Source organism: Taudactylus pleione, unplaced genomic scaffold, assembly GCF_031769625.1.
Source record: "Taudactylus pleione unplaced genomic scaffold, aTauple2 ptg000387l, whole genome shotgun sequence".
NCBI classification, from domain to species: domain Eukaryota; kingdom Metazoa; phylum Chordata; class Amphibia; order Anura; family Myobatrachidae; genus Taudactylus; species Taudactylus pleione.
This window is the reverse complement of record NW_028284788.1, coordinates 3,002,143-3,014,162: the sequence shown is the minus strand read 5'-3', so window position 1 is coordinate 3,014,162 and position 12,020 is coordinate 3,002,143. Positions and strand designations below refer to the sequence as shown.

Below are 12,020 nucleotides of genomic sequence, written 5' to 3'. Positions count from 1 at the left end.
ATCCGGATTGGAACCCTGTTCCAACTCCGGGTCAGACCCGGAATTTAGGTGTAAAAGGGGTATTAGTGTGCCTTGAGGACCGAGGTTGGGAATCACTGCCATAGATGGACATTCTCACACTTGCAGACAGCACACCTGCGATGCAGTTCAGAGTGATTGAAGGCACACACATGTAAAGTTAGTGACTGACAACAAGGCAGGATCCTAAAGCTGCATACACACGTAAAGCTTTTTTGTCCAACCATCCAACTAGTTGATTGGTTGGAATGAAAATCTGGTAAGGTATGAAAGCAAATGACAATAACAAATTTGCTCCCAAATGCTGGAAAATGGACAAATACTGTTGTTTGAACAATTTTTTTAGATCAAACATTTAACAAACTTGTCTAACGACCATTTTCATCTATTTTCTGGCATTTAGGAGCAAATTGCTGATCATCATTTACTCCCGTACGTTACCAGATTTTCATTCCAACCAATCAACTAGTTGGATGGTTGGACAGAAAATCTTTACGTGTGTATGCAGCTTTACACCAGTAACCTATGCTGCAGCTTTATTAGCCTAATGGTTGATCAGATGCTGGTTGGACAGAGCTGGGTCCATAAGGCCATAGTGGGGGGACCTGGGCCACTATTCCCCTGTGCCCCATTTCTTAATGTGGCTTTTCTGAGTGTCCAATGGGCCCTAGAAGGAGCCTTCGATTACTAATGTATGACATGGCTCTGGGATGGATATAGCAAGTGTTTATAAGGACCACTCTTAAACATGCACATTTGGCCAAAGTGAAGAAAACTGTACAGCCTGGGGTGACTAGGGGTGACATGTTTGCCTATTCTGCTCTATAGTTGTTTGGTTGCTCTCTGCCATCTCCTGAATTCTTGCTGTGCTGGAATTACTGATGTGGGACATTCCTTCTTAATTATGGATAGTTCTCTGCAATAAATCCTGTTAATGCCTCTACTCAAAGGATACTTAAAGTGTTTGATAAAATGCAGGCAAATACCTCTTTTTTGTGTTGTGATCCTGGGAAGTGCTGTGAAGAGGTTAAGTAAGTTATACAGCTGAAACCTGACTACAGTCCTCACAGCTTCTGTGACTGATTGCGTCCTGGATTTCTCCTCTCCATTGGATATGCTTGAACCTGAGCAAGTTATACCGATGAATCCTGAATCTACGTTCCTCACAGCTTCTGGAACTGATTCCGTCCTGGATTTCTCCTCTCCATTGGATATGCTTGAACCTGAGCAAGTTATACCGATGAATCCTGAATCTATATTCCTCACAGCTTCTGGATCTGATTCCGTCCTGGATTTCTCCTCTCCATTGGATATGCTTGAACCTGAGCAAGTTATACCGATGAATCCTGAATCTACAGTCCTCACAGCTTGTGGGACTGATTCCGTCCTGGATTTCTCCTCTCCATTGGATGTGCTTGAACCTGAGCTTATTTGTTATCTCATTTCTGGGTGTTCCGATGTTGCTGCTGTACTCCTGCTGCTTCATTTTTTATCTTTACTATGTGTGCCGAGATTTTGGAATTTGTCATTCAAGTACAGTATGTTGGATATTCTCATCTTTATCCTTGATTGAACAAGTATGGTAGTATCACTTCAAGTCCTTTGTTTCTAGGGATTGAGACCTGGCCGGACTAATGTCTTGCAGCGAGCTGCTGGGTCTAGTTGCTGTGAATTTGAATATTCTGTGTTATACGTGAGCCTGTATTACTTTAATAATTTTCTTACAGATTGTATTCTATTTTCTAATGCTGCAAGTGGGCTGGGGTTGGTTTCTCCTAGCCTAGAGTAATTTAGTGTTTTTGCCCTTGTCATTTATTTTGTGTTTATATCCTTATTTGGGTATGGGCGGTTAGGGTTTTAGGTAACTTAGAATAGTTAGTGGCGGGCCCGGGGTAAGGGGATCCAAGTATGCCTAGGTTGGGGTTAGGCCATACAGGGTGGGGGGTTACGGGGCATTTGTTGGGGGATTCAAGTATAATTAGGTTGGGTTAGGTCAGGGGCGGGGAACCTTTTTTCTACCGAGGTCGATTTTGATATATATTACATTATTCGCGGGCACGGTGCAGGCCATGCCCACTTCGTGTGATGGCACATGGGGCAGGGCCACAATCGCTGCTGATTACAGCAATGCCCGAAGCATACTGAGGATACTCTGGGGAGCTGTAAGGGCAACAGTGTAACTGTCTGAAGTATCCTAAGGCTGCTCCATGCGGCACTGCTGCATAGATTCTGGCTGCAGGGTGCAATTCTTGGCAGATGAAGCTAGCAGAAAAAAAGCTCCAAGGGCCAGACCAAATGATTCCGGGGACCTTATGCGGCCCCCGATCCTGAGGATCCCCATCCCTGGGTTAGGTTATACAGGGTGGGTGGTTATGGGGAGTTTAGTTTTGGGTGTATTTTATTTGTTTTGTTTCGATATTCTGGCAGATATTAGCTTGTGTGCATTGCGTTTGGTATGATTAAGATTATACTGAAAGTGTATTTAAATATTTAGCTTCGCTTCCTCTAAGTATTTGTTTTCAAGATTCATGAGCCCGAATGGCACCTTCAGGTTTGTGTATACTCCTTTACTGTGATAGGGGGTTATGAGTATATCCTGTACTGTCAATAAGCTTATTCGTTCTTTATACCGACGTAAAACAATTTATATGAAGCATATTGCCTGTATTACCTGCTATGTTTATATTTTTGTGTTCTTGTTTTTTTTTTGTATGCTAAAAAAGTATTGAATCCCCAAAAAAATGTATATTTGTTTTTCTCCATACTTCCTTCTCATAATTTATTTGCTCTTTCATATCCTGTACTACAGGTTGAGTCTCCCATATCCAAATATTCCGAAATACGGAATATTCCGAAATACGGAATTTTTTTGGCATGACTGAGATACTGAAACCTTTGATTTTTGATGGTTCAATGTACACAAACTTTGTCTAAGGCACAACTTATTAATAATATTGTATAAAATTACCTTCAGACTGTGTGTATAAGGTGTATATGAAACATAAATGAATTTAATTTCTCTACACAAACTTTGTTTGAGCCACAAAATTATTGAATATATTGTATAAAATTACCTGCAGGCTGTGTGTATAAGGTGTATATAACACATAAATGCATTATGTGTACATTTGGGTCCTATTCCCAAGATATTTCATTATGATATGCAATTATTCCAAAATACGGAATATTCTGTTATCCAAAATACCCCTGGTCCCAAGCATTTTGGATATAGGAGACTCAACCTATATTTTGTCTTTTTTTTAGGTGATGATGAGGAGGAAGAACCTGACATTCCTCTAAGTCCTCGTCCTCGCCCTCTGGCAGAGCTACAATTAAAAGAGAAGGCTGTTCCCATGCCGGAGGCCAGCTCATTCTTCATTTTCAGCCCAACCAACAAGTATGTCCATTAAGTGTAACTGCATAAATTCCTAAGACAAAAGTAGACTCAAAGATGATGTCTAGCTCACAACATGTGCAGAAACAATTTGGTCGGATTGCTATATGACCAGAAGAGACGCCAACATGGCAACACATACTCAAACCATATATTTTATTCTAAATTGAGGGAGAATTATTGGATTAATTGCAAGTTCCTGTATTAAAACAAAGAGATGTAACTAGTTATTGTTATTTTTCCATCTTTCATCGCCTCTCTTCTTTTATATTTATAGAATCAGAGTACTGTGTCATCGCATTATCAATGCCACCACCTTCACCAATTTCATATTACTCTTCATTTTACTAAGTAGCATCTCTTTGGCTGCTGAGGATCCTATTCGACCAGAATCTTTTCGTAATCAGGTGACACCATGCTCTTGAAAAGGCAATTTTGTAACAGAGGGAAGACATAATAAAACCATTTATAAGTGTATAAAATGTGGAGCAGTGCAAGGAGTTTTGGTCTAAAGAACAGCTACATGTACTATAACTAACATCGGTTGTACAAAATTTTCTATCAGACGCTTTTCTTGGAAATTTGCTTTGAGCTAGTATTCCCTCGGGTGCTTTCTTCTATGATTTTTTTTGTGACTAGCTAATACAGTATTACTGTTTTGGATTTTATCTGTTTTTAAATTTAATTTACTGTTTTCATGTTTTTATCATATTTTCTAAATATAATAGTATTTCTTTGTTTTTAAAATTTGATCTAATTGGAAACAAAAAGGCAACAGATTATTATGAGATCTTTTAAAAGCATACATCTTTCATTTACCATGTACATGGAAATTCAAATAAAAGCAAATACAACATGATATAGTAATTTAGTTCAAAGCAATGCACACAACTGTTGACTTCCCCTTTAAAAGATTAAATGGGAAGCTGCTTAATTGCTATGGGACAATTCTAACTATCAATGTAATAATATGAATAGATTGCAGAGGCCACATTACAATAGTGATAGTATTAGTGGAAGGGATGCAGACACACTCAGCTAATCAGAAATTACTGCCAACATTACTTTTTAATTGCATCTAATTATACAGCATATATTTGCTCTAGTGCAGTTAATCTACACTATTGTCTTGTGCCTGTCCACGATGCATCCTCTTTGTATACATTTCTTGCAACTGTTATGTGTATATCTGTCTGTCATCCATGTCTTATGTCAAGTTCATCTGTCTGCCATGTGATTTGTTTGAAATAACATCCATTCACTTTTGTTTTTGCTATTTCTGTCATGTTTTCACTTTATCACCTTGTATGCCCCTGTTACGCACCTACCACTTGATGTTATAATTAGAGATGTGCACAGACCCCCATATTTTTTTTTGGGGTTCTAAAACATCTTTGTGTTTTGGTTTTGGCAAAACCACCCACAAGTGTTTTGGTTCGGTTTTAATTTTGGATCTCTTTAGAAATTGATAAAAATAGCTAAACTCGTAACTTTGACCAGTTTTTGTTCCTATAGTATTATTAACAGCAATAACATTCATTTCCTGTCATTTGCAGTAAGTTTTGACCACCTCACAGCACTTGAAATCATGATAGAGGAACTTAAATGCAATCTAAATATGCAAGATCCAGTTTTAGATCCGAGTTCCGAATTTTTGAGAAGACCCGAGTCGGAATGCGGTTCTGCTTGGAACTCGTAAAGTGATCCGAACCGTGTGTTTGGTTTTCAGCAAACCGAACCGCCCATCTTTAGTTATAACTAGCGTTTGCCCCCAGCTTTGTTAACTTAGATGCCTGCTCAGCGGAACTAATTTTACAAAGACGGTAGTGGCATCTAATATTGTTATGTATATTTTAGATTGTAGACATTGATCACAAATTGTCTTTGTAAACAATATTTGCAGTTTTTCCTTAAGGGATTAACACAACAAAATGCTTGGGGCTACTAACTTTATGAACAAGCCACATAAAGCTGCCCATGTCAAACAAATCGTATCTTGTAGATCCCAAATCCATTGCTACTTTACGCTATGTTGCATATCTAGGTGTTATGGTCACTAATGTAGCAATGTATATTATCCATGTCCTTGTCCAATTTTGTACTGTAAGTCAGTTGTCAAATTATTTGTTTATGTACTTTGTAAGGTGCCGCGGAACACTTGTGGAGCCATATAAATAAAGGATAATAATAATAATAATAATACTTAACCTACAGTAACACTGAAAATTTTCAAGTAACATGAACAGTGACTCTATGATATGTAGTATTTGTCTTGGTGCGCCATCTACTGGATTGACATGTATACTGCAACTTCATGTGTCAAGATAAACTGCCTGATTAGTGCCGTTGGATTTTCCTGCTAAATAGATCTATGCATATATATATATATATATAACTGTTTGGGTTTGGGGTATGCAATATAAGTATATATTGTATATATATTTATATACATATAGTCATTTTGGACTTGAGGAGCCTGTGCAAATTTCAATAAAAAAAAAATTGTTTCCATATTTCAGAAACAGTCCCTAAAAGTATATTTGTCCCAAAAAATATATATATACATCTAGTAATTTTTAGCTTGAGAAGCCTGCACATTGCACGCTCCGTGTGTCAAGCATCTGTTTTTTTCTTTATTAATCCTCTCCCTGATGTCACATTGAGATAATACATATCTCAGTTTCTTTCTAGCTATACAATATTAAAACACAATGCAAATTCATCCCATAGTTTTTGTGTGATGCCGGAATGAACAGACAGACAAACAAAAATTCAGAAAAACTTTTTTTTGTCTCCTTAGTTCATACACAGTCCCAAGGAGTAAATTTCTCCAAAAAAAATTCTATGTACAGACACAACCATTACAACTTTATTCTAAGTATATATAGATAAGTATAGGTGTACTGTGTCCAGGGTCGGTGCTAGGGTGTTAGGCGCCGTCTGGCAAATGATTACATTTGTGCCCTTCCTTCCAGTTTTCTACAAAGGGACAGCGCACGCCGTAGGCTCACGGTACACAAAGGGGCATGATCTCACAAAAAAGGGGGTCTGATCACATATTAGTATCCCCAATTCAAATGAAACCACACAGTAGCACAATCTTATTCACATTACACTGCACATCGTGCCTCTGATTCACATTACACCACATAGTAGTGTCCCTTATTTATGTTCTGACACACAGTAGTGCCCCTTATACTCAATGCCCATAGTGGTGCCCCTTATACATAATGACCACAGTAGTAGTGCCCCTTATGCTGTGTCCACTGTAGTAGTTCCCCTTATGCAATGCCAACAGTAGTAGTGCCCCTTTTGCAATGCCAACAGTAGTAGTGCCCCTTTTGCAATGCCCCCTGTAGTAATAGTATCCTTTCTGCAATGCCCTCTGTAGTAATAGTGCTCCCTATGCAATACCAATGTAGTAGTACCCCTTATGCAGTGCCCGTTACTCAGTGCCCCTTGGGTAGTGCCCCCAGTATTAGTGCCCCTTACTCAATGCCCCCCATATTAGTGCCCCTTATGCAGTACCCCGAGTAGTGCCCCTTACACAGTGCCCCCAGTAGTAGTGCCTCTTATGCTGTGCCCCCAGTAGTAGTACACCTTATGCAGTGCCCCAGTAGTAATGCCCCTTATACAGTTCCTCCAGCAGTAGTGCCCCTTATTCAGTGCCCCTGTAGGTCATCGTGCTGGGCAATATGGGGCAGAAGTCATGACGTCTCTCCCTTCAACCACTGCGGGAGCCGGAAGGCGGAGCTCAGGAGTGAGTTCCAGCTTCTGGCTGCCGCATCAGGGAAGGAGCTGCTGGGCACCTGCTGGTAACAAAATCTCTGCGGGCACCCGGCAAATGGAGTAGGCAGCTGCGCTTCCCTGCCGGCTGATTACATTGCGCCGGATATGCCCCTAACTCTCCCTCCCCGCTGCCTACACCTAACCCCCCTAGTGCCTAAACCTAATCTACCCCTCCTCCCCCGCAGCCTAAACCTAACCTTCCCCTTAGTGCCTACTCCTTACCTCCAGTATTCTGATAAGTGTCGGGATTCCAGTGATGGCATTCTGACCGCCGGAATCCCTGCAGTTGGGAATATGACCGCATACGTAATAAATAATAATAAATACTAAATTTAATATTTTGAATTATATTAAATTGGGTACTATGACTGCTGCTGCAGAAATGTTTATAAACCTTGTCTATGTTCTGCATTGTTTTGTAATGTACTATAAGTCACTTTTTTCTTTTTCTGTTCATACTGTCTCGATTTACGTAGACTGTAGGTGCTGCGGAACCCTTGTGGATAATAATACTATTAACTTACTTTACAGTTATCTGTTGTGTAGTGTACTTACTGTATGCTTAGTAATTCTGATACGCTTTTATGTTTTCTTGTTGTATGGTGCTACCAAGACTTTGTGGCTCTTTACATATAAAAGACAACAGCTATAATACTAATAATTATAATAATGATCTATCTTAAGGTGCATACACACGGGACGATGTACAGCGATAACGATATTGCTGTGGGATCTCCCTGCACCTTCCTGGAGTGCTGGATGATCTATATTGATCATCCAGCGCACCGCCAACCCTGCAACGAGGGGCCAATGACCCGCGATCCTCCATCGTGGGTCCCTATATAACTTGGTCGATATCGACCAGTTGGCCTGCATGCACAGGCGATGGACGATATCGTTATTGTCCATACGTGCCCGAGCATCGCAGGTCGTTGCGGGGTTGGAAGGGGCCAAAAAATGCACGATATGAACGATAACAATATGATCGCTATCGCTATCGTTCATATCATGCATTTTAATCGTACCGTGTGTATGCACCATTAAACTTGATGGAGTAAAGCTGGATACACACAATACAATATATATTGTACAATATATCGTTTGCATCGTATAGGTTGTACGCTCGATCCGTCATACCATCTGCTGTGCTGCACGGCATGAAAGAAAAGGATGTTGCAATGAATGACGCAGTGTAGGGACATGCAGCATGTAATGATACATCACTTCGTTGTATGCCAAATTGTGCAGTGTGTAAGGCGGGTGTGAGGTATTGTTACATTGCATCATCGCTAGGTTGCACCGTCATATGGTGTGTACCCAGCTTTAGTGTGATTTTCAAGACACAAAGTATACAATTTTTTTTATTTGCACTAGTGCAACTTCTTGTCCACCTCTTGTCCACCTAGGTCATTTAAAAGTAGACAGACACTTTGCAGTTTTTGGAAACACCACCAAAAAATCTAAATGTGTTTGTTGCTGGGCAAACAGTAATAATGTTATGTCAGGGTTCTATCTGCTTCCAATTTAGGACCACTCCTAAATTTATTTAGATTTATTTAGATTCCTTAGTTTTTTTCCTTAATATACTGATTGGTCTCATATCTTCTGAACAACAAAGTTTAAAAATGGAGAAACTTTAAGATAGTGTGTTTTTTGTTTTATAAATCTTTCCTGTTTGCCTTTCAGATTCTATCTTACTTTGATATTGTTTTCACGGTTATTTTTACCACGGAAATTGTCCTTAAGGTAAAAGAAAACAAAAAACAAAATTATCTTGCTCTACTTATCCTTTCTCTGTTTCTTCTCCTTTCCCTTAGTGTGGTGTGTCAGTGTACATTATCTAATAGTGTTATCTTCTTCATCTCAGATGACCACATATGGTGCTTTCTTACACAAAGGTTCCTTCTGCAGAAACTATTTTAACATCCTTGATCTGTTGGTGGTTGGAGTCTCTCTCATCTCTTTTGGCATTCAGTGAGCAATAAATGTTTTCAGTTTGTTTAATTAATGCTTGAGGGTTTTTTTAAAGCGAGTGTCAAACTTAAACATAATTTCAACTATATTGATTCAGTAAAAAATAGTGAAATCATCAATGATGTAATACCTTGTTATGTTTATTCTACATAACATAATGTGCGACTGCCAGTCTGATGGACAAATTCCAAAAGATTGGAGTTGTGATTTATTTTGTGAATAAAATTGTATCTTTTTTTATATATTCAACTAATTGACATACAGTGGAAATACCCAATATAACAATGCATAGTATGGTTTCTTGATAATGGGTACACTTCATTCTTGGTCCATAAATAGAAACATTCTCGGCAAAATAAAAGCCACAATCACTATTATATTACCTGGAATTAAAAAAAAGCTCTAAATTTCTTTAGAACAACATTTTGTTTTAAAAATAAACGTATGTAGTTTTATTTTGGCAGATGTCAGAACTACTAAAGGATTAGGGGGTGTGGCCACTCTGGTGCTGTAGGCTAGTGGAGCCTAGTAACGCTAGGTCACCTATATGAGGCTCCCACTTGCCGAGCCCTCCTCCGCCTTGCCTTTGAACCTAGCAATTCCTTGCTCCACCCCTTTGTGGGAATGACTTTCTGACACATGGGGAATGATGCATTAACACCTAAAATGCGGTCAAACCGCCAAAAATGCACCAAGTTGCTATATGCAGAACTTTCAGGAGCTTGGACCTTATAGGTTAGAATCCTTTGGGCTTTCTTTTGGAGCATTCCTCTAGAGGGGGACCCTGGGAGGGATCCAATAGGATCCCTCCCAGGGTCCCCTGCGGCTCTCACATGGGCTGACCGACGGCTGCACATGTGCAGATGGACTCCTGGGTCATAAACTCAGAAGTCCTTTGCAGTTTCAGCCGGATTTGTACAAGCACTGTACTCCGCTATGCATGCGATCAGTGGCGGCATTGCATCACATGCAAAGTGCAATGCTTGATACATCCCACCCACAGGGACGTGTTTATAATGGGTGCAAGGTGTGCGGTGCACACAGGCCTCTGAGTTCAGGGGGGCCCACCCACTGCACACCCTGCATCCAATTAAATATACTCACCTCTTCGTCGGCCCAGTGCTGGCTGCAGAAATCACCAGGAAAATGGCTACCGCGGCCATTTCCCCAGTGATTTGCGCATGCTCAGTAGAGATGTCCCGGGAACGCAACGTGGGCGCCATGTTCCCAGAGACTGACAATAGGGAAGTTATCAAACCCTCTAAAAAGGATTCAAGAAATCTGATTCTAGGGGGTAAATTTACTAAAATTAGAGTTTTTAGAAGTGAGTTTTAGAAGTGATGTTTTCTATAGCAACCAAACAGATTCTAGATATTATCTTCTAGAAGGTGCTAGTTAAATGTTAAGTAGAATCTGATTGGTTGCTATGGGCAACACCACTTCTAAAACTCACTTCTAAAAAATCTCACTTTTGTAAATTTACATCTAGCTATCATTTATCTAGCACATTCTATTAAACCAAAGCTAGAATCTGATAGTTGCTATGGACCATGGGCCTAATTCAAAGTTGTACACTGTTAGCATTGCTGCTGCGTGTTTGGATGCAGCAATGATACTAACATATGCTAATGCCACAGGAAGCGTTTTATGTAAATAGACGCCTCCTGCTGGCTTCTCTGATCCGCTGCTGCATCCGAGGATGCAGCATCGGATCTCCATTGTGCAGTCATTGGCCATCTGATTAAGCCTAAGTTTACTCAGAATGGCCACCAGAACTCCTCTGCCGGGGCCAAGAAATATGCATCTGAAAACGCAGGCCCTGTCTTCTGCATGCACAGAAAATGGGACCGACATGTCCCTGTTTTCTGGAACACAGGCTGTTTCCGTCCCTTCTCTAGCCCCCAAAAGGCCACAGCTTGATTGATCTCCAATACTTGGACCGGAGCCACAGCTGCATCTCCGCACATGTGACTCCAGCACATGTCCAGTCAACCCACTTTAGGAGATGGATGCAATCCATTGGATTTGCGTACATCTCTGGATCAAGCTCTATGTCTCACTTGTCCTCCTTCTCTCCTATTATGGGTCATATTCAATTATTTGTGAAAAGTCAGAATCCACGGAAAAGTATCGCGAGTGACGTCATTTCGCCAGGTGGAAACTTTCCGCCGTATTCAATTCTGGAGACTTTTCACCCTGTGCGGAAAGTCAATGCAATGTACCTGGCAAAAAAGTTTCGCCTCTGAATAGCAGGCGGAAAAAAGTACAGAATTGGGGTTTAGGGGTGCAGATGTACGGAAACCACTCACCACTCTTGGGACAGCCCCCAAAGGTAAACTGTGGCAAAAAAAGTTTAAAAAACTTAATACCCCAAAAAAGCACTTTCATTTTGGGGGCAAAAAAGACCAAAGTTGGGGGACAAACTTAAAAACTAGCAAAATAGACTCCAGGGCGGTCCCCAAGTATACGCCAGGTGTTTTTAAGATTGCAGGTGCTTGCGGAAGGTGGATTTTTTACATTTTTTAAAACTTCACATTGCCAACTTTTAAATATGCTGGCCCCCATTTTCATTCATGTACCCCAAATTTTCTGGGAATCGTTATTTTGTTGAAAAAATATTGCTAAATGCTATTCTTCACCACTTGTGCAAAAACGTGATTTTGAAGCTATTGATAGTACCCCAAATATGTTCAGCAGAGCTAATCGGGAGCTTCTATAGTGATCTCCAATGTTAGTACATCATTTGGGGGGTGTCAGGCTGATTTCCGCATGTTGAAGTATCCCCGGCACGACTTTCAGGCACCTTCCTAATTGAATACGGCGAATAGCGGGCGCGTGCTCGATA

At 40.4% G+C, this 12,020-nt stretch overlaps 1 protein-coding gene across 2 annotated transcripts in view; it reads left to right on the top strand.

The window, feature by feature from the left end:
* Positions 1-12,020, top strand: part of CACNA1S (calcium voltage-gated channel subunit alpha1 S) — a 397,379-nt gene that overhangs the window by 222,901 nt on the left and 162,458 nt on the right. For both annotated transcript variants that reach the window (XM_088445772.1, XM_088445773.1), the window contains exons 18-21: positions 3,283-3,415; positions 3,690-3,819; positions 8,888-8,947; positions 9,069-9,175. In XM_088445772.1, the coding sequence (XP_088301898.1) occupies positions 3,283-3,415; positions 3,690-3,819; positions 8,888-8,947; positions 9,069-9,175 (430 nt within the window). The remainder of the gene's footprint in view (positions 1-3,282; positions 3,416-3,689; positions 3,820-8,887; positions 8,948-9,068; positions 9,176-12,020) is intronic.